A 24,359-nucleotide genomic window follows, 5' to 3' on the forward strand; every position below is an offset into this window, starting at 1 on the left:
TTATCATCGGCGCTCTTGGAGGTGCCAAGCTTTCACTTGCTAATAGCCTAAAAAGCATCCCTGCGTGTCAACAATATGCTAGAACACTTGCGGGAAAAATGTCCTTATGACAAATTTTTAATTATATATATTACATTTATTTTTATAAGTTCTTTTGCAATTCCTTAACATCCAACTTCTTGATGAAATGTTACAAAACTCTTCAAAATCTCTTAGAGGCCTTTTGAAATTCCTAGAAATGCCTTAAATACCCATGAAATGTAATTTTATTTATTTGTTTAATTCGTTTCAAGACCCCCTAAATTCGAGATTAAGATTTTTGGAAATCCTACAAAATTCTTCGAAATCACTTAAAATTTTAAAAATAGACAAGTATAAACTATTTAAAATACATTGAATATTAATGAAAGTTCCCTTTACAAAAAAAAACCTTCAAATTCTTTGAAGTTGTTGTTTATTTAATTTATTTTTCTAAGTTTTCCAGAAATCCCTTAAAATCGAGGTTAAAATCTATAAAAATCCCACAATATTCTTCGAAACCCCTTAAAATTTACGAAATGTCTTGAAATCCTTTGGAATATTTTAAAATATATGAACGCGAAAATCCAAAGTAGCTCAAAATTTTTTTCTATTCCACAAATTCTTTAAAATACTTTTAAATTCCTACAAAATCCTTAAATTTCATGTAATCCTTTGAGATTTCTTTAAATCTTTGTAAATACTACACAATTCTTTGACATTCTTGACATTCTTTTAATCTGTCGGAACTCTGGAATTTTAGAAATCCTTCATCGGAGGATCCATCATATACTTTGAAAGTTTTGATGTCTCTGGATTCGCTTAAAATAATTTGAAATCCTACATTAAGTAAATAAATTCACCAAGAATCTAACGAACAAATTTTGTCAACGACCATAAAATGTTCCCATTGCAACCTGAAAAAAGATCAAAGAAATTCTTAAAAAAGAAGAGAAAAAAATTCCTTTTTCAGACAAAAATAAAAAAGAGGAAAGAAAAATGAGATGGCAACCAACGAAATCCCCTTCCTTCTCTTTTGTATTTCTTTTGTCTTTTTTATCTTCATTATTATCAAATCATAATAAAAATCATTTGTTAAAAATAATTATTATCGTTTCGGTATTCATACAACATACTCATACTCATACTCTTATCAAGGCAAAAAATAAATAAAATAAATTTTCGAGCAGGCAGGAACAGCAACGAAACCACGATGCTCCATCCCTGACACCCGAGAATCTTGTCATTATATTCTGGGGCACCAAAGAGGGAGCATCGCGGTTTCGTTTCTGTTCCTGCCTGCTCGAAAATTTATTTTATGTTATTGATTTTTTGCCTTAATAAATGAGCTGTATGAGTTCCGAAACGTAAACAGCTAAGGCCACCTGAACCGCTTCCAACTGCAGTGCATAATTTTTCGCAATATACTCGACAGAGCACTCGCGCACTGCGGCTTTTCCGAGACGAGAGACACTACCGGCTCTCACCCTGTCCCCTGAAAAACTGCGTGGGTCAGCAGTTATAAGAATTACAAACCCGGACCGGCTTCTATGGGACCTAGGACAAAATTCCCCTACAATAGCCTAATATCCCATGCTTGGAATTTGTTTGATTTCAAAGTCATTATTTTTTAATTTTAGGAACAACGAACCTTCAATGAAAATTGGATCTTTTGTAATAACAAAGATAGACGGTGAAATTAAAGCAGGACAAATTGAAACCCTTCAAATAATTTGCAGTCCAGAAAGTGAAGGTGAAAAAGTCGAGGAAATTAACATTTTTGTAGCAGATTGTGTTCCCAATGACAAAAATGGAAAAACAATTAAGCTATTGGCAAATTGTTGTATGCCGCAAATCGATTTTCATGATTTAGATACTATATTTCATGAAAATAATGTGGTCCATTCCCTTCAGGATTTCAAATGCCCGAAAGAGGTTAGTGTTTTTTCAATCAAATTTACAGCAGATGTAGTGAATGTTAGATATTTTTTTATTATTTGTAATTTTAATATATAATTTTCAAAATTACAGAAATAGTATTAATGTTTTTCAAGTCTTTTTGTATTATTCCAAACTTTAAAAAATATTATTTATTCATTTATAAATATTATTATTATTCTGGGGAGTAATCATACTATGACGAACACGCCAGTACTCAGTACTCACATTTTATTTCGCCAAGTACTTGTTTTTATGTCGAAAAATTGCAAAATAAAGAAATTATTTTCAATATCCATATCGGAAAAGGGAATTTTATTTCACAAAGTACTTGTATTTAATTTCGATTAAACGTAAAGAAAAGTTAATACAAATATCCCTATTGGAAGATCATCATCTAGATAATCTAAAATTAACTTTTTTTATCAAAGGATTATAATTTTCCTCTAAAATCTTAGTTCTCGGATTACATTTCACGAAGTACGTGTATTTCATGCCGTACAACAGCAAAGAAAGTTGAATCACTGTATCCCGATTGGAAGATTGTCATTTAGATAAATATATGAAATCTTAAGCAATAATTTAAAAGAATTTTACTTTCCTTGGAATGCTTAAGGCTCGGTTTTTATCTTAAAAATGCCTTGTATTTGTTTTCGAAAAGTTATGAGGGGAAAAATGGTACCAAAGGAATGAGTCAAAAACTTTATTTTTTAATATCTTCGTTATAAATAATAATTATTATCAAATTAAAATATTTTTTTTCTGAAAAAGATCTCCTTTCGGTCTGCTGGGAATCGAACTCAGGTCTTCCAAATTCCGGTAAGGTGCTATAACCACTAAGCTACGAGACATATCGATAGAGGAACCTTTTTCCCCAGCGGAGCGAAAGAAGATCTTTTTTCAGCAAAAAAAATATTTAATTAAAAATTTAATTCCTAGCTCCATCCAGTCTGAAAAAACGTTAAGAATTTTCTGTTATTTTAGGAGTTAGCTTAGATCGATAGCGTTGATTTTCGATTTTTACGGTCGGTGAAAGATATTCAATGGAGTCAAGTTAACTGGTGGTTAAGTGAAAATTATTAATAGCCCTAGAGTAAGACTGCCATTCAGATGAACTTATTGAATTAAAAAAAAATTATATCTTTAAACGTTAAGTTCTCGGATTTTAATTCACAAAATACTTATTTTTACATTATTTTTAACATTTAATAAATTAAAAAAATTTTTCACATCACGAAAATATTCTAATTTTCCCTTAAATTCTCAGTTCTTGGACAAAGTAATTTTGTTTGATGTCGGGCAAGAGCAACAGAAATGTTATCCGAATTTCCCTATTGGAAGACTGCCATACATCAAACTTTTTATTCTTTAATAATAAAAAAAATACAAGGAATTTATCAAATAAAATCCAAGAACAAAGCATTTAAAGGAAAATTAAAATGGTTTAATTTGAACAAATAATAAAACAAAATTTTAATTTTTTGTAATGTTAAGGGCATCTTAGAGTCTGTCACGTTACCAATTATTAGATTTTATTGTGTATATTCGGAAATTTTATAATTATAAAATAAATATGTTGTGTTTAAATTTTCAGAAATGGTTCAAAATTAGTGATTCAACGTCTATTTGGCCCATTTGAGTTTTTCCTTTATTTGAATAATGCAATTTTAGCTAGGGCTTTGAAGCCCTGTTCTCACTTTCATAGCAAATGAAGAATTATAAAATTAAAGTAATTAAATTAAATTAAAACTCAAAGGAGCCAGTCAGGCGTGCTTTTAATTATTTTAAACCATTCAACAAAATTTCGGCACACAATTTACATTTTTCAAGTAATAAAGCTGCCAAATATAGACAATACAATTTATCACGTGACTGGTCACTGTTACATACACCCTTAAATATCAATTATTCAGTAGTGAAACTGAAATTAAACTATGTCTTGTTTTTCCTAGCATTAAAAACAAGTAATTTTTGAAATTAAATCCGAAAAGCAAGCGTTTAAAGGAAAATTAGAATTTAGATTTTTATAAATTGAAAATTTGAGTTTATACGTGGATAAATCTTAGTTGTAATAGTGTGATTATCATCTGAAATCATTCTTTTTTTTTTGCATTGCTAAAAAGTTTTTTCAGTAATTAAAAATATATCGCTTATAAACGTGGCGAACTTCAGATCAATAATAAAACGATATATACGAAAAATACTCAGGTAATTGAAGTTGGTTAATTATTCTTGTATATTAATATATACCTCTATCCAATTATATTAAAAATATAGAAACCTTTCTGTAGAAATTAAAAAACTTTAGATAAAAGAATAGAAGTTGTGAATGAACGTAGCTCAGATGGTAAACTGCTTGAGTGATGTCCCAATGCAAGACTTGTTTAATTTTTTTTTTAGTTACATTAGTCTGTCCTCTTGAATTACAAAACATCCTAACTTTTTTTTTAAATTAGTTTTTGAGGCAGTAAGTAATTTTTTTTTCTTTTTAGCTGGGAGCACATACAGTTTTTACACGTCGAGAGAAATGTCTTTATTTCTGCCGTATTCCAGTTTTGAGTACTCATACCACTTGTTTTAAATTGTGCAATAAAAGTGAAGTTCAATCTGACGTGATGATATTTTTACGTCCTGAAATGCTGACTCAAAACTCAAATATCGATGCTTTTACTGTGAATCCTACAAGAGATTGCATCCCACCGATGAGCAACAGGATTTTCACTATATCTTTCACCCCGAATTTAATCGAAGTAATTTTTTCAAAATAATTATTATAATAATAATTATTATTATCATATAAAAATAAAATTAATTATTAATAGAGGGTGGCCACTCAAACTTCACAAAAAATTCAAGACTATTTCTCGATTATCAGGGTCAAAAATTACATTTTCCTGGTTGACTTTTAATCGTTTATATAATAAATATTTAATCGGAATTTCTTTTTGTGTAAGTTTTAAAAAGAAGTATAAACATTTTAGAACTCCAAGGTTAAATATATAATTGAAATTATTGTAATATTGATTTCAGACTTCATAGCCCAAAATGTTGTATAAGTAGGGGAAAGAGGGTGATTTTTCAAGGAAATAGGAAGATAACTTCTTTTAAATGAAATTAATTTGAACATGTTCTTCAGATTTCTAGTTTGCATACTTATGCAGTTTTAAAAACTTAGTTTAACGGAATTTTTAATCAAAAAGGACGCATTTTTAACAAAGACCTGAGTTTTCAAACTAAAAAGTTTAATTTGTTAAAAAACATTTGGGTTTAAAATCCGAAGAGAAGAATTTTCATCAAAAAGTTTACTTTTCAACCAAATAAGATGAATTTTAAAACAAATATTTGAATTTTCAGCAACAGCAAAAATAATGTTTAACCCAGCAGTTGCATTCAGAATCAAATACGTACTAAAACTTTCAAGTTAAAGAGACGAATTTGCAAAAAAAAAATTTAATTTAAGAAAAAATTAAATTACAACCAAAAGGTTTTACAAAAAAGTAGAATTGTCAACCAAGAAAGAAGAATTTTAACAAAAAAGATCAAATTCCTACCAAAAGATGTATTTTAAATTCGAAAGGATAAATTTTCTATTCAAAAAGACAAGCGTTGAAGAAAACAGTTAAATTCTTAACAAAAAAAAAAGAAGGATTTTTTTAAAAATAGTGGAATTTGCAGAAAAATAATCTAGTTTTACACTAAATAGTAGAATTTTTAACCAAAGGAGAGAATATTAGTGAACCAAAAATTAGTCATAGACTTTTTAATTTAAACGAATTAACTTTCAACGATAAGCGATGAATTTTTAACGAAAAAGACGATTTTTGAAGAAAAGAAGGTGTTTTTGAATTTCATGTTTTTTGTCTTATTTCGAAATCAGTCAAAAAAATTCAAAAAGACTTAATAATTAAAAAATGGTGACGGTCTTTTAAAAAATTTTAAGAGTCGATTTTATTTTTTAAAAACACATAATTGTAATTTTTGCCAAGTTTTTGTTGAATTTTTACTTTCATGAGCAAAACATTCTGTGAGTTTTATGAAAGCTAAGTAACTTCATTGTAGACAGGAAAATGTTTTTTGTTCTTTATAAAATCGAATTTCCTATTCTGTCAGGAGCAACGACAGGAAGTAAACAAAATTTAAGATAAAATGCTGCACGTCTGAAAATGTTCTTTGGAGAATATTTTTTGCTCTTCTGTGATATCTTGCATCATTTACGAGCAAAATTCCAAAATTATATATATATTTTTTTAAATGACCCCAACATAAAAAAATCCTTTAGCGGGCATAAAGCTGATCGAAAAAAAGGGAAAAAAATTAAGTGGGCTTTTGCAGACATTTTTTTGTCTTAAAATTTTAAAAACATGAAAAAAGTTTTTTGGAAAAACATACCTATTTTATTTTTCGCAATATTTTTGAAAAGTTTCTCCTGTTAAAGGAGAGAGCCTATCAACTGTATCCGGACTAAACCATTTTTGAGATTGAAAGAATTTTTACTCGTAGAAATATATTTTTCGAATTTCTCTCGTAAACGAGAAAACAGTCAGATAACATGAAACCGCAAAACAGTAACACGTAATTTTTATCGAACTTTTTCACTTGTCTCTGTTTTGGTAAACAAAGATAGAAAATTTGATATTGCAAAAAAAATTCTCCTAGCCACAAAATCTATTTTTTTATTTTTTGAGAAAATTGATTTGTAAATTTTTCAGAAAAACCACCGTAATTTTTAAAATTTCGAACCTTTTTTAAATTTCATATCGGATTTCAAAATAAAATAATAAATGCTATGAGAATCAGAAAACAAACGGTAAATATCTCAATTAAATCACAACATAACTTCGTAAACATTTTTTTTGCAAATTGAAAAAAACACGTAAGGCATTATTTCCTCAAAAAAACAACATATTACGTCTTTTCGAGAACCTCCTGAGTCAGCTAAAATAGATTCGATCAATACTAGACTTTTTAAAAACATAGTCGCATTTTCAATAAAGTAATTATATTTTCAATCAGACAGTAGCACTTTTAACCAATAGAAATTAATTCTAAACTAAAAATATAATAGGTTCGATTTTTCAACAATTTCTTGAATATTTTAATGCTTTTTCCCGGTAATCAAAAATCCAGATTACTTCCTGGTATTAACGGTCAGTGGCTACCTTGTACTAAACATTTTTAATTATTTACAATCCAGGGCTCGGTATCGACTGGAAGGCTTTAAGAAGTCATAACTTTATTTGTTTATAAATATGAATTAAATTATTCTTATTGATTTTCAAATATACTATGCCCAACACAAATAAACTTTGAAGTTAAAACAATTTTTTTTTAATTCATTCAGCTTGAAGAATTTTGAATCACGGTTTCAAATATTGGTTGCTGAACTGTTCACTTAAATTATTATTATATGAGAAAATTGTATAATTTACGTTCATTTTGAACTTCAGTAAAATTTATTTTGAAGACTTTGAATTTGAAATTACTAAACAAAAAAGGCTTCAGGTTTGAGGCTGTAATTTGAATATGAAATTATTCGTTATTTAATTATTCAGTCTTTACTAATCAAAATCATATCGAAAAAGGGAATCGAAAATAAAGGAATAACTGAGTAATAAATTCTTTCTAATAAAATTAATGAATATAAATACGATATTAAAACTAATATGAAACGCTTCGAATTTCTAAGATTTCAAATCGAAACACTAAAACTAAAACGTTTTTTTAAGAAAAGAGATCAGTTTTTAAGTTTTAAAAAAAATCTCAACCAAACAGCTGCATTTACAGCTATTGTAAAAATTTTAAGTCAAAAGGTAGAATTATTTTAAAGAAAGTTGGAATATCAACCCCTACATAGTTTAATTTTCAAGGCAAAATATTATTTTCAACAATGAAAGATGAATATTTATCCTAATAGTTAAATAAAAAGTCATTTAAAAACAAATAATTGAATTTATAACTAAATAGCTGAAATTTTAATCAAAAGAAACAAACTTTCTAAACAGTAATTGAATTTCAAAACAAATAGTTTCATTTTCAAGAAAAAAGGCAAATTTTCAAAAGAGTGTTGAATTTTTAACGAAAAAAGTTCATTTTCAGCTAAGAAAGATTAATTTTTCATTAAAAAGTTGAATTAAAAAAAAAAAAGAAATTAATTTTCAGCCATACTTTTGGATTTTCAAGCAAATAGTCGACTACGTTCAAGCAAAAGAAACAAATTTTTAATAGTCATTAAGGGCATGTGACACAGCTAAATACCTATATTACCGACCTCACTTTTTCAGTTCACTGAATGTTTTTTTGAACCTTTTTTTGTAAATAAAATATCAAGCTGAAACTTTGGAAAATGTATTAAAGCACAATAAAGTACGTTTAGGTATTGCATTTTGGTAGGAACTTCACTGAAAATTATTTCATCTTTTTTCTGAACCTCGACATTTTTTGAACGTTCGAACTTTTTTTATAGATAAAATATCGGTCTCAAACTTTGAAAAATTCAAGAGCCGAAAGAAAACTACGTTTAAGTACAAAGCTTAATAATAAAAGATGTAAAAAAAATTTCAACTATCAATTCCATCGGGATCAGCCGGTAACGTTGTACATGAAAATACGAGCCCTGGCGGCCACTAGGCGAGGCTCTAGAGGGTTCGTATTTTCGTGTACAACGTTACCGGCTGATGCCGATGGAATTGTTAGTTGAAATATATTTTTTTGCATCTTTTATTGTTAAGATTTGTACTTAAACATAGTTTTCTTTCGGCTATTGCATTTCTCAAAGTTTGAGACCGATATTTTATATATAAAAAAAAGTTCGAACGTTCAAATATGTCGAGGTTCAGAAAAAAAATGAAATAATTTTCAGTGAAGTTCCTACCAAAATGGAGTACCTAAACGTACTTTATATTCACTCTAATACGTTTTCCAGAGTTTCAGCTCGATATTTTATTTACAAAAAAGTTCTTAGGTTCAAAAAAACATTCAGTGAACGGATAAAGTGAGGTCGTTAATATAGGTATTTAGCTGTGTCACATGCCCTTAAAGAATTAGCCAGATAGTAAAATTTCCAACCTACAAAGATCAATTTCAAACCAAATGTTTAAACCATCAAACAAAAAAAATTACAATTTACCCAAATAGTTAAATTTGTAAGTCACATAGTCGAATTATTTACAAGAGAGTTGAACTATCAACCTAAACAGTTTAACTTCCAATTAAAAAAAAAAACTCATTTTGAGCAAAGAAAGATGAATATCCAGCCAAATGTAGCTGAATTTCAAAAAAAATTTATTTTCAACCAAAAAATTGCTTTCACAAATGTAGCATTTGCAAAGTAACATTTAAAAAAAAAGTCGATAAAAGTCTAAAAAGTCGCACGATCCAATCACAAAAAATCCGACAACTCAGATAAAATATTACCATATATTTTTTCTCCGGCTTTCCGTGAACGTCGTCAATATGAAATTACAGACATATTCAGCAGTATTGGAAGCGGAGATTGAGTTGCCGTCGCATTTGAAAACCGATCGACTTTCTGTAAGACTGCTGGGGGAAGCTTGCGTACCGGAAGTAATCCTCATCGAGCCTTCGGCAAGGACGAAGCGAGATCACATTATCCTGAGTTTTAATCGCATATTGGTGGGTGAAACTGGCGTCAGAAAATTAGCTTTTCAGAATATCGGCATTCTTCAAGCAAAAGTTATTGTAGAAGTCTGCGACGATCCAAATTTCCTTTTTTCTTTGGAACCTTTCAATGACTCTACAAGTTTGGCTCACATGTTCGATTCTGTTGGTGACGGTAATGATCAAATTAAAATAAAAATTTTAATTTTATATTCTATTACAAGTGATGGGTAAGTTACTTTTCAAAAAGAAATCTACAAAACATTCAGTACTTCCTGTAGATCTTAAATTGTCGAAAATTTCCTCGATATTCAGTGAATTCAACGGGTTTTTGTTTAATTATTATTTTGTTGAATTCACTCTGGATAGATTTTTTTATTTGAATAATTTTTGAAATTAAATTTTTTCTTGAAAAAAAGATCTTTTCTTTTCGCTTCACTGGAAAACAAATCACAGAACTTCTAAACCCCGGCCAGGTGCTTTTCCATTAACCTATTAAAGATAGTTATTAGGCCTATTGGCACAAATAATTATTTTTAATGAATCTTTCTAGTGAAGCGAAAGGAGAAGATCTTTTCTGTTAATGGTACAAGTAATTTATTTTCAATGAATCTTCCTAGCACAGCGAAAGAAGATGTTTTTTTCAAGAAAAAATTTAATTTTAATAATTTGAAAACATTATTTTCCATCTAGTCTGATTAAGTGGTTAAGTATTTTCTGTTATTGAAGATTCTTAACTTGATCGATATTGTGGATTACCTGCCTTCACGGTTGTGGAAGGTTATCACTGTCGGTAAAGTACCATCCGCTGATGATACAACAGATTCATTTTTAATAATTTTGTTCTATTCACTTGAATTATTTTTAATTGTTTATCATTTTAAATATTAATTTAATCAATTTTCTTAATTTGCCTTGTATTCTAATTAAATTCATCGAAATCTTTTCAATTCTCTCAAAATTCTTTATTTTTATTTAACTCGTTGATTATTTATTTTCATTTCTTTTCAATTGAGTTCTATTTACTCTCATTTATCTTAAATCAGTAAATTTTTTTGATTTTAGAATTTGTATTATATTCACTGTAATTATATTTAATTTATCTTGATTTTGTATGAATTTTACCAAACCCTGTTGAATTCCACTAATTTCTTCTAAACCCACTCTAATTTTACTGAAATTCAGTGGAATATTTGGATTACTTGAATTAATTTGGGAGCCATCTTTTTAAAAATTTGAATTCTTTGAAATTTTCTAAATTTATTTAACGTTTAGTGATTTTTTGTATTTGCTTGGATTCTTCTAAATTTACTCAAGTCTACTCGATCAAATGTACGTTATGTAATTTTTTAAATGATTTTTAAGCCTTGTTAACTTAAATTTAATTGTCAGGAATTTTATCATATTCTTTTAAATTTCTTTCAATTCATCTAATTTTCCTCAAATTTTACTGAATGTAGTAGAATCTTCCAAATTAAAAATTTTTTTTTACTTAATTTTTTTTATGTAATTCACCTTCAATTTTTATAAATTCCACCGAATTAATTTAAATTCAAAAGAACATTACTGAAATTGTTAATGAACACTAGTGAGTTCAAGACAATTTTAATCGTTTTTTGGTTTAGAAATGGGTGACTGTTAGTCACTTTTTGGTTTAAATAGGTCAAATTTTCAATTTTTCAAGCAAATATGGATGTGGCACCCATGTCTTTTTATTTATTTATTTTTTTTAGTTTCAACAGCAATAATTTTTCTAAAACTTATTCGTTTAATCTACCCTTTGTCGAGTTTAATATGAATTTTATAGTTATCATTGTTTCTGAAAAAATGTAATTAGTCACCAGCTCGTTACTTATTTACAACAGTAACTTTGTCATCACTATAGTTACCAAAAAAAAGTAACAAATTACATTAACTAGTTAAAAAAAATAGTTACCCCCCATCCCTAATTATCACACTTCACAGTATAAAAAATGATAGAAATTTTTCCTGATACACAGTAGGAAATATTTTCGAAATAGACAATTAAAAGATTTTTCCGAAAAAATTGCCAATTTTACTGTGATTATTGGCAATTGTACGAGTTGCAGAAATAGAATGAAATTTTTCCCATGTAGATCAGGACATTTTAAAAAAATCAGAAATACTTTACACATTTTTCTCAATTTTTCTACTTTCGAATACGAAATAGATTTTCCGAATAAAATTTTATACTTTCCCGCATTTAAATAAAATATTTTGTATATGGTTTAAACAATGAAATTATTAAATTTTGGATATTGCAGTTATCGCAATTTGAAAATTTGAATTTTGAGAATTATTAAATTCCAGAAATTAATAAATTACCAAGATTTCAGATTCCCCAAATTAGTAAATTCCCGAAATTGCTCATATATCAAATAAAATATTATTCTACGATGTACAAAATACTAAAAAATCAGGAATTTGCTAATTTCGGCATCTTCAAAACTGTGGTGTTAATATTTCGATCATCATTTATCTTGAGAACTTTAATAATGTTGGTAATTGTTCGGTTTCGTTCATTTTCACTTTCGGTATATTTAGATTTCGTTAGCAAATATTTTCGATAGTTTTATTTATCTTCGGTATTTTGAAATGATGGAAAATATTCTTTTTCTAAAATTATTAATTTCGATAGTTATATATAGCAGCTATTTTTAAAAATTATGGGTTCTTTTTGCCAAAATTATATTTTTCTATCCTTGAATGATAAATTTTGTAATAAATATCAAAGCCCTTCAATTTTTAGTATGGCACAATTCTAAAACCTTGAAATAAAAAATTATTCAATGTCCAACACCTTTTTTATTATTTTTAGTCAAATTCTCAATCGACAAATTCATTAATTATTCATTAACAAATACTCAATATACTAAAATTAGTTACTTTTGAGTAGGACTGAAAATCAGAGTTGATAATTTTGATAATACTTTTTCAATGTGAAAAATTCTAAATATTTGTATTTTGTCATTTATATAGTTTCGAAGGATTCAAGTTTTTATTTTCTCGAATTTGAAAGCATTTATTAATACATATAACAAGAAATTTAATATGCTTTTTCAATCAAGTATAATTTAATTTAAATAAAAATTTCGGATTCAAAATGTCTTACGTCATGCGCGCAATGTTAAAAATGTGTAGAAATATTTCCTTTAATAACTTTGGAAAATCTCTCAAATTGTTTGGGAATTTCGTACTGAATGTTTAAAATTCCAAACCCGCATTATCGAAAGTTTTATTGCTATTCAGGAGAAAATATTGAATGTTTCATACCCAAAATTTTAAAATTGTCTGGAAATATTTATATATAAGTTGCGACAAATCTTCCATTTCTGTCGAAAAAATTTGGAAAATACTTTTCTAGCTTAATGCCTGCATTACAAAAAATTTTCAAATATGTTCAGGTTCTAAAGCACCAAGCTTTTTTTCGAAAAATTTCCAAAAAATTGTTCACAAAGCATTTATTCAATTTTTCAGAATCGAATGATCGTTACATCGTTTGTACTTTAACACCTGACGAAGTTGCTAATTTTCGAGTAAAATTTCAACCCAGTGAAGTAGGAAGATTTGAGTCCTCTATTAAAATCGCCGTAATGGGCAATCTTTATGAAAATATAACATTAACACTCGATGGTGAAAGTATCATTGAAGCAATTGTCTTGGATGGTTTGGAATTTGCAGATGCAAATTCTAAAATTCGAAGCAAAACGAATATCTCAGATACGACTCGAAGAAATCGAAAAGCATCATCCAAAAATATATCTGCACGATCATCCCGTAATATATATCCCGTATCTTTACAATTAGTTTTAGAACGAGAACGTACGGCCGTACGCGACGTGTAGACTAGGGTGGCTCAAAAAGGCTTTCGTTTTTTAGAGGGCAACGAACCTCCCAATTTTATTCCAAATCCGAAAAAAGAAATTCCCTAATTTTTATTTTTTTATTTTGACAGGTGCCGGTTTTGACTTGAAATTTCCCATGTAAAATGCATGGCGAAAAATCACTTTAAAAAAATTTTTGAATAAATTTTGAGGGTTTGAAAAAATGTAACGGGAAAGTATGGGGACCTGTAGAGAATTGTCCAACGAAGAAGTTAATGTATCATATATATGGGTTTGACAACCCTAACACACCCCCAAGAGTACCTGAAACTACCCTTAGAACACAAAATGTCAATTCTTCATGAAAACGACATTTTGATCACTGTATTCTGGTATTTTTTACTCAAAATTATTAATATTGGTCTAATGAAATATTCATTATCATTTGTTAATTTTTTTTATTTAGTTAAACAAATGGAATTTGTTTTAATAATTTTTTTTAATTTATTTTTTCCCTGAAAATGATTACTATTGGTCCAGTGGAATATTTATTGACATTAGGTGATTCATGTTAAATTATTTAAACAAAAGTAATTTGTTTAAATAACTTCGTTTCGATTTTTTTAAATCAAAATTATCACTCTTGGTCTACAGGAATATTTATCAATAATCATTAGTAACTAATTAATAATTGATTTAATAACTAATTTATCAGTAATATTTAAGTAATTATTTTTATTAAAAAAATCTTTTAAATAAAATTAATCAAACAATGTTGATAAATATTCAACTGAAGAAATATTAATAATTTGTAATAAATAATTTTAGTTTAATAAGTTTAAATAATTGAAACTTAATTAACCAATGATAATAAATATATCAACTAGTCCAATATTATTAATTTTAAGTAAAAAAATACGAGAACACAGTGCTCAAAAGGTCGATTTCATGACGAATTGAAATTTCTGGTTTTGAAGGGTAGTTTTCAGGTACTCGTGGGGGTGTGATAGGGGTGTCAAACCGATATGTCTGATAGATGAAATTCTTCATTGGATGATTCTCTACAGGCGTCCATACTTTCCCGTCACATTTTTTCAAACTATAAAAAATTATTCTAAAAACTCAAAAAAGTGATTTTTCCCCATGCATTTTATATGGGAAACTTCAAGTCAAAACCGGCACCTGTTAAAATAAAAAAATAAAAAACTAGGGAATTTCTTTTTTCAGATGTGGAATAAAATAGAGGGGATCGTTGCCCTCTAGCGTGCAAAAAAATTTTGCCATGCATTTTTGGACCACCCTAGTGTAGACAGTCCCGCACCACCAGCGCACTGTTACCCCTGTAGTTGGTTCCTCACTAGTAGTATTGCAGAATAAAGTACGCCAAAAATATTTTATTGTCATTATTAACTGAAGGTAACGAAATTGTCCACCTTATCGTCGGTCGATAATGTAGATTACTACCCTATCAACAGAATTAATGTATGTTCCTACTAGCTATCATATTAATGCCACTTGGGAAGGGATAACTTAGAAGACCTTGCCGAATAGTGGCATCTTATCATGGACACGAACCATTATCTTCAATCGGTAAGTAAGCATGCATTGGTTAACTGTTATTTATCTCAGAACAGAACCATGGGCCACAAGCCCTGTTGCGACATTAATCTGATAGATAGTAGGAACATACATTACCTACTTAAAATATTCTAATAACCTACATGATCGACTGACGATAAGATAGACATTTTCATTACCTTCAGCCGACAACGATGATAAAATTATTTTTGCATAGTTTAATGTCAGTCAAGTATCAATTATTTCATGGATCTAGGTTTTCACGAGTAAGGCAAAGACTAGAGGTCTAACTGTGCGCTGATGGTAGAGGACAATAATTTTCTTCACAATGGCGCACAGTGAGGGAAAAAATATAATATAAAATATAAATAAATATAAATATAAATATAAAATATAAATATATAATATAAAATAATAAATAATTGTTCAAAATAACATACAGTCCACAAATATTGACCAATTTGGTAAACAAAAACTTTAAAAAGCTTATAAGATTTTTAAAAATTGACACATGTTCTATTTGACGTTACCGGTGCTCGTCAATAACATGAAAATTGCTTAAATCATCTAAGCTTCATAGAGTAACATTAGTTAATGATATTCCAATATCATGTAATGAACAAAAACATTTTTTATAAACAAATTATTAGCGGAAAGAATGTTTTTTACGACTTTCTATAATCTTACTTTTTTAAGTTGTGTTGCAAGAAATTCAGACAAAAACAATATAATGACAAAGCTTATTGAAATTTAGTTGTTTATATTATAAACAAATTTCACAATCAAATGAATTAACCAGGCATTTTTCTATCAAAAAATTCATTTTTTTCGATGTCATTTCTTTAAAATAGGAACTTAACTCCAATTGTAGAAAACTTCATAATTTGTTGATAAATATTGTGTTTTTTAAACAAATTTAATAAATAAATACGTCGACAAGGCAGTATTTGCAAGAAAACTTCGTTTTTTTCGATGATTGCTGTTTTATTAGAAACTTAAGGATAATTTCAGAAAAAATTCATAATTTGTTGATCAATTTTTAGATTTTTTAAAACAATTTTCATATAATATATGTAGTGTATATAGTATAATGTATACACTTTATCAGTGTTCTTAATTGTAACTTCATAATAATTTCAGAAAAATTCATAATTAGTTGATAAATTTTATATCTTTTAAAAAAGAATTTTAATGAACAAATGCATTATCCTGAGTATGAGTGTTAATAAAATTATCATGAAGTTTTCAATTAAAAAGAGCTGAATTTATTCTGATGATCCCAACTAAAAAATCTCACATCGAAAAAATAAGATTTTTTCCGTCTGCAGATGCCCCAATGATGCATTTTTTAATTTAAAATTGTTTTAAGAAAGCACAAAGCATAATGCGTTTGTTTATTTAATTTATTTAACAAATTAATGGATTGATTAAAAAATTTTGTATTTTTCCAAAATTATCATAAAGTTCCTAATTTGAAAAAATGATATAAAATAACGGATTTTTCTATCGGAAAATGGCTGATTAAAGCATTTTTTAAATTAAATTCTTCTATAATATTAACAATAATAATGTCAAGCAGAAATTTTTTCTTTATTATATTGTTTTTATCTAAGTTTTTTCAATTTAACTTTAAAAAACGTAAAATGACGAAAAATGGTAAAAAAAAAAGATTCTTCAACAAAAAAATTTTAAAAAATTAATTTTGTTTACTATATAATATTGAAATATTTTCAACAGATTTTACTTTATGAAACATAGCTGATTTCAACAATTTTCATGTTATTGACGAGCAACGGGAACGTCAAATTGAAAAAACGGCTATTTTCTTGTTATATTTGTTTATTTATAAAAAAAATTGAAAGCCCATTTTAAAGATCAGGCATGACAACTCTCTTAGAAATCTTATAAGCTTTTTTAAAAAATGTTTTTGTCCAAATTGGTCAATATTTGTGGGCTATACCAGACCTATGCCATAATTTAAGGCTCATGTACGGTTCATTTAATATCCAAAAGCCAAATTTTGGGCCCTGCATTTTTTCAAACAAATGCAAGGTACTGGAAGTCACAGGAATTGAGGGCTTTTGCATGAAACACGGGGCAATTTTTCAAAAACAACCCACCCTTATCTTCAAAAACCAACCTAAAAAATAAATATGAGCTATTGTTAAAAGTGAGTAATCAGAATTTAAGGCTCATTTTAGGCTCTCCAATTCCCCCAGAATCAATTTTTTTTAAATTGTCCCTTAACACACAAAAAACTACCTCTTACTCAAATGTGCTGATAAAGTGCACTAAATATGCACTAATAATAAAACTCAGTTCGTCAGAATTCAAGGTAGATTTTCGACTCTCCCTCGCCTCCAAAATCTTATTTCAAAAACCATCCCTCAACATTCCAAAACTACGCTTTACCCAACAGTGATGCTAAAGTGAGCTAAATATTCACTAGCCATAGAAGTGGGTACATCAAAATTGACGATGTATTTCAGGCTCTCCAGCGTCCCCAAGAACAATTTTCCAAAACCACCCCTTGAAATTGGAAAACTACCCCTGACCCAAAAGTGCTGATAATATGCAAGAAAAAGTATTTGATCAGTTTATAGTACCTTCTAGACATCAGAAAGCATCAAACCATTTTCCAGAAACCACCCCTAACACTCGAAAACTACCCTGTAAAGGAATGCGATATTAAACTGAAAATTAAGTACAACAGCAGTGATTGATTTTTTCGGACCATGCCGAAACATTGTATGCCCGATGCCGGAATTAAGGAATCACAGGAATTGAGGGCTCATTTAAGGTTCTTTCATGGCCCTCGAAGCAATTTTTCAAATACAACCCCCATCAGAAAAAACTACCCTAAATAATAAATATACACTAATCTTAAAAGCGAGTATATCAGAATTAAAGGCTTATTTTAGGCTCTTCAACCCCCCCCCCAATCAATTTTCGAAAACCACCCCTTACCATAAAAAACTACAGCCAATGCAGAACCCAAAATTTGGCTTTTGGATATTAAATGAGTCTTAATTGACCCCTTACTTTCGTAAGGGGTAAACAATAATCGGACATGGTGCGAGAAAATAAAACACTGCTAATGCACTGAATTCTGAGTTTAATGTCGTATTCCTTCACTGGGTAGTTTCTGAGTGTCAGGGGTGATTTTTCGAAAAGGTTTTGATGTTTTCTGAAGGCTAGAAAATATTACAAACTGATCAAATACTTTTTCTTGCACATCATCAGCTTTTTTGGGTAAGAGGTAGGTTTCCAATGTTAAGGGATGGGTTTGGAAATTTTTTTGGGGGGAAACGCTGGAGAGCCTAAAATGAGCCTTAAATTCTAATGTGCTCACTTTCAAGATTAGTGCATATTTATTTTTTAGGTTAGTTTTTTGACAATAGGGGTTGTTTTCGAAAAATTGCGTCGGGTGTCACGCAAGATCCTCAAATGAGCCCTCAATTACTGTGAAAGTAAAAATATGATATAACCCATATTTCGACCATGTTATTGATAGATTTACGTAAAGTGGACAGTATCATGCTGTTTTTTAATGCAGAGCCAAAAATTTGGCTTTTGGGCATTAAATGAGCATTAAATGAGCCCTCAATTATGGCATGGGTCTGACATTCTGTGAACAATGTGCTATCCGTACGACCTCGTTCTGGAGTAGGTGTGAGGGCATATCTGTGAAGACTGCTCACTAATTCTTCTCATTTTTATTTCTGCAGAATTAGTAAAAATGTCAACATCTACTTTTGCTACTTTAATGTATAAGCTGGATTACGGTTCATGCTTTCTAAACAGAATGAGTAAAATTAGCTTTAAAGTTGTAAACAAAACTGAAGATCGATGTTTCCGGTTTGAATGGTCACAACACCCCAACGTGGTTTTGACCCCTACTATTGGACACGTAGGTCCATGTAGAAGCAAAGAAATCGTAGCCACATTTCTCGCTGTAGAAACGACTAGTCTTTTTCACGTAATTTATGTTAAAATAATTGTGGGCCTTTGGGGCCGCTGAAAAAGTACGTCACACTGTTCTGAAAATATTTTCAATCCATCCCTTCTCTATCACAGATCACCACACCAAGTTTGAACTTCTTACGATGACGTCACAATCTGAAAATCACCCCCCGCCCTTTAGGTCATTTTTTTTCCATTTTATTTTATAAGCGCCTAAAATTGAAAAAATACAAGCATAATATTTTAACAGACTTCCAAACAGAAAATGGTCTCAAACCAGTTGAAAGAGGGCAATTTTTCACGAAAGTACGAGAATAATAGGGACATCAAATTCTTTGTAATATAATTAATGTATACGTGCCATATTGAATTGAATATGAAATGCTCTAAATTTCAGGTCGAAATATGTATTGCATTCACGACACACAGCTGAATTTTTAACCAACAAAAATGCATGTTCTACCATGAAAGATGAATTTCCAATAAACAAACAAATTAATTTTAGACCAGAAACTTGCATTTACAATCAAATAGTTGTACTTTCAAGCCAAAGAGAGGAATTTTCAACAAAATAGTTGCATTTTTAACTAAATTGATGAATTTTGGATTTACAATTATGAATATTCAACCAAATGGTCAACACTTTAAACAAAAAATTTTCAACCAAGAAAGCTTTTTATGAAAAAATAGTTGACTTATTAACAAAACAATAAGAATTTCAATAAAATAGTTGGACTTCTAGCTAAAATTATGAATATTAAACAACAAAACAGTTTAATTTTCAATCTAGAACTTCCTAGGTTGAATTTTAAATAGTTTAATTTTAAGTTTAAGTTTAAATTTAAGTTTTTTTAAGTTGAAGTTTAATTTTAAGCATTTTTAATTAAATATTTGAATTTTAAAGCCAAGAATATTTGCTATTTGAACCAAACAAATATTTTATTTTAAATAAAAAAGAGTCGAATTGGATCAAAAAGATGAATTTTTAACAAAAAATAAATAGTTCATAATTCATCCAAAAAAGATTTTAAATTAAAAACAATTGAAGTCAATCAAAAAATACTTTGGTTTGATTTTGGACTTTTGGTTGAATCCTCAATGAAAACAGATTAATTCTTGGTCAAGCAGTTGCACTTCTAACGAAAAAGATCAAATTTCAACCATATTGTTGAATTTCTAATCCAAAGACGAAAATGAATTCCTAACAAATTAATATACCTTTCAACCAAGTAGTTTAATTTTCAACCAAAAAACATAAATTCTCAACGAGAAGCTAAATACTTAAATTTTGAACTAAGCACTATCAATTTCAAAGCAAAAATAGAAACATTGCATTTCCTAGTAACAAAAAATGAATTTTTATCAAAGTACTTTAAATTTTAAGCAATTTGTTTAATTGTCAAACATAAAAGATAACTTCGAAATGAAAAATTTATTACTTGAATTTTTTATAAAAATAATAGCATTTTCAAACAAATAATATAAAAAATGTGAATTTTTAACGAACAAAAAAAAAGAATTTTCTACAAAATAATTAAATTTTCAACAAAAAAGATAAATCTTCAAGTGATAAAGTGAATTTTTAACAAAGAAGTACAACTTTGAACCAAAATGTTACATTTTTAACGATGAAGAATAATTTTCTGCCGAAATATGGGAATTCACAATACAATACATAAACTTTCAACCAAATAGATAAATTTTCAACTAAAAGTGATTAATTTCCAACCAAAAATGGAATATTGAATTTTTCAGTAAAAAAAATAATTTTCAATAAAAATAAAAAACCAACTTGCGACAAAATAGTTCAATCTTTAACCAATTAAATGAATGTTCAATCAAATTTCAACTTTCAACCAAACAGTTGAAGTTTAAACTAAAAGTGATTAATTATGTACAAAAATCAAATATTTGACCTTTTACTTAAGGATGTGCTATAGTTATCTCGAGTTCAAAACTCAGCATTATTAAAAATGATTTAAAAGATCGAAGAAAATATTCCCATTCTTAATATTGTAACTAATTCTGGAACAGAACGAAAAGCGACCGTTGGAGCAAATACTTCAGATTTAAGTTGTTTATTTAACAATAGTTATTGAGGGTCTTATGTGTTGCCTTTCTCTTCAGGTAAAAGTTGCATTTCTTATTTAATCCTAAGGCTGTATGGCTCATTATACTCCTTGAAAGTTTATATACATATAGCTTTGTTAATATTTCGAAAATTTTACTTCTAAAAAATATTTATTCAAAGGAATCTGTATTATCATCAGAGGTTAAACAGAACAAACTTAAGGTCGTTCTTGACTAGACGGAAAATCAATTTTTTTAATTTGAAAATTAATTTTTTCTGAAAGGAGATCGGCTCATATTGCTCCACTAGGAATCGAACCACAGAACTTCCGATTGCCGGTCGGGTGCTTCTCCAATAAAGCTATTAGATACATCGAAAAAGAATCTTTTTTCAGAAAAACACGCTATCTCAAGCCATGTGTTATATTTATGATACGAAAAATCTCAAGGAAACTTTATTATCATCAGAGGTAAAATAGAAAATACTTAAAATCATTTCTCAGTAGAAGAAAAATAAATTTTTTTAAATTTTTCAAATTAAATTTTTTCTGATAAAATATCTACTCACTTTGCTTTACTGGGAATCAAACTACCATACTTCCGATTAGCGGTAGGAAGATAGTTGGCTTGAAATAGCGTGTATTTCTGAAAAAAGATTCATCTTTCGATCTCTCTAATAGCTTACTTTGGAAAAGCGTTTAAAGTTCGCCAGCAGTTGTCTCCAAAATTAGTCACAATTAACAATGGCCATAGTTTCCTCGACTTTATAAATCATTTTTAACAATGCACATTTTTGAACATGTAATAACTTTGGTACATCCCTAAAAAGAATTCAGTTTTCATTCGAGTTTAAAAGCAGGAGAAGAACAGGAATTTTTGAACAAGCGGTAAAAAAGAGAATAGGAAAAACAAGGAGAAGTCTGTATTCCGATGCTTTCCTTGTAAAATAAAATTACTAATTTCCATTTTTTCAAGCATTTCAAAAAAATTGTATTCACATTAATATTTTCCATGTGTGATGACATATTCAGCCCCCCACCCTCTACTTCACATTGAAAAATATGTTATCACCCGCCTTCCCATCCAGTGTGACGTACTTTTTGAATGGTCCCTTTTTTCACTAATAGTGATAGATTTTTAAAAGATAATTTTATTTATCAGACACTTTTGGATTGCATGATTCAAGAAATTGTATATTCAGATCTGCAAAATCTAATGTCTTGGGATGATAGACAAACGAATATTAATTGGAATAAGAGACCTTACGATTTTAATTCAGGGACACCTGAAAAAGTTGTTAAAAAAATTATTGAACCAATGGCTGAACCAATTCATGAGGTTGTTTCTGGATCAACACGGTACATACAACTTCTAATTTCAGCAAATGCTGCATATTCTGAATATGAATGTAAAATTCAGCATATTAGTTTCAAAGACACCTTGATGTTCCAAGTAATGAAGCAAATCTATGTCAAATAATTAAGTACATTCAACTTTCGATATAAGAACAGCCGCATAAACCATTTCTGTTGGATTTGGACGCATGACTCTACCTGATGCAACTAATGCACTGATAGTGCGGCCTTCATACTGCATGTCACGCTTAAATTACTTAAATTACCGAGGATCCTTATATCGGGAGTTTAGTGTAAAGGGATAATATAAAGCAATTCACTTGAAAATTAATATTTTACCATTTTTAGAGTACAGATTTCAAATTTCTGTTAACCAATCCTGCGAGTGTGAATCTCGAATATGAATGGAAGTTGACAGTGGATGATGAATATCCTATTCGTCTGGGTGAATCAGCATTGCGATCAATCTGCAAACAGCGAATCAAGCCCAAGACCCAATCTAGACCAAGTTCCAGACAATCAAATGGAATTCTCAATTCTCGCTTTAAAGCAGTCGATAATAGAAATGATGTCAATTATATTTCTCAGTACAATGCTTATGAGAGAGGTTTGGTTATTTTACTATTATTTATAATTAATTGAACTTCTGACGTTTTTAAAAATTCCAGAAAGGACCACGCAGCAAATGTAGAGAAAAGGGCTTTTTGTGAAAATGTCTGAATATATAATTTTTATTTATTTCGAAACTCCAGATGAATAATTCGAAATAAAATGATTTCCAAAATTTTGGTTTTCGCGCTTCGCGCTCAGTAATATATTGATCTCGCGCTCGGTTTTTGTATTTCCTCCAAATTGCTGCACAAACTTTTTGAAATTAAAATTCAAAGCATCGATAATTGTAATTTGGTGATTGTTAATTCCCTTTTGTTAAAGCTCTTTCGGCTTTAACGAACATATTCTCATCACGTGTCTCGTGCTTTGCACTCGATTTTGTGTAAAGTGTGAACTTTTCTATACAATTTTGCTACAAATAAAGATTCTATTATAATTTAATGTTCATTTTTCTAATCTAATGCCATTTAGGAAAATTCTCAAACTCTCGTTCGGAAGAATACTTACATCAAAAATCAGATTTATTTAGTAGTACAGCATGTTTGTCAGACATAAGTACAGACAGTTGGATTGATAGTGAAAATTGGCCATTTGAAATAAAACCAGAAAATGGAATTATTCCACCAGGGCAGTCACTCGAATTCAATCTTAAATTTTCACCTTTAGATGTTTTTGATTACAAGGCCTGTCTCAAATGCATGTAATTTATCACATTTCTGTGTTAGATTTATAATTATTTATAGTTGAAGATTATAGGACTCGTTCAAAAACTACGCCAAGATATTTTAAATATTTTTTCCACACCGAAATTACGTCACAAATTCGAACGTCCCTTACCCCCTGTAAGACCAAATTTTTTTCTTCGATTTTATTTGATAAAGAAATTAATTTGAGATAAAAATTTCTATTTTCAAACAAATAATTGAACATTTAAGTTAAAGAGATAAATTTTTGATCAAACAGTTGAACTTTCAACCTTCAAAGACGAATTTTCCGCCAAATGCTCGAATTTACAAACAAAAAAGAATTAACTTCAACCACAAACAGTTGTATTTTTAACGAAATTATCGAATCTCGACGACAAAAAAGAATCTTTTTTATGAGGCGGCTGCATTTTCAACAAAGAAAACTCAAGTTTCAACCAAGACTTTTCTACGAAAACATAAGAACGTGCAAGCCAAAAAGATGATTTTTCAACTAAATAATTAAATTTTTAAAAATTACATAAGCATACCAATTGCCGAATTTTCAATAAAATAGTCGAATTTTCCAACAAAAAAAAGCTTCAACCACAAACAGTTACATTTATAAGCAAATAGTCAAATCTTTAAACTAAAAAAGTTAATTTTTATAAAAAATTAAG

At 28.8% G+C, this 24,359-nt stretch overlaps 1 protein-coding gene across 1 annotated transcript in view; it reads left to right on the forward strand.

The window, feature by feature from the left end:
- The window catches only part of LOC117175423 (hydrocephalus-inducing protein homolog), a 195,245-nt gene that overhangs the window by 135,789 nt on the left and 35,097 nt on the right, over positions 1 to 24,359 (forward strand). The window contains exons 50-57 of the mRNA XM_033365130.1: positions 1,659 to 1,953; positions 4,449 to 4,706; positions 9,421 to 9,748; positions 13,072 to 13,371; positions 18,731 to 18,975; positions 22,191 to 22,481; positions 22,733 to 22,991; positions 23,468 to 23,696. Of these exons, the coding sequence (XP_033221021.1) occupies positions 1,659 to 1,953; positions 4,449 to 4,706; positions 9,421 to 9,748; positions 13,072 to 13,371; positions 18,731 to 18,975; positions 22,191 to 22,481; positions 22,733 to 22,991; positions 23,468 to 23,696 (2,205 nt within the window). The remainder of the gene's footprint in view (positions 1 to 1,658; positions 1,954 to 4,448; positions 4,707 to 9,420; positions 9,749 to 13,071; positions 13,372 to 18,730; positions 18,976 to 22,190; positions 22,482 to 22,732; positions 22,992 to 23,467; positions 23,697 to 24,359) is intronic.

Source organism: Belonocnema kinseyi, chromosome 6 (assembly GCF_010883055.1).
Source record: "Belonocnema kinseyi isolate 2016_QV_RU_SX_M_011 chromosome 6, B_treatae_v1, whole genome shotgun sequence".
Taxonomy (NCBI): Eukaryota; Metazoa; Arthropoda; class Insecta; order Hymenoptera; family Cynipidae; genus Belonocnema; species Belonocnema kinseyi.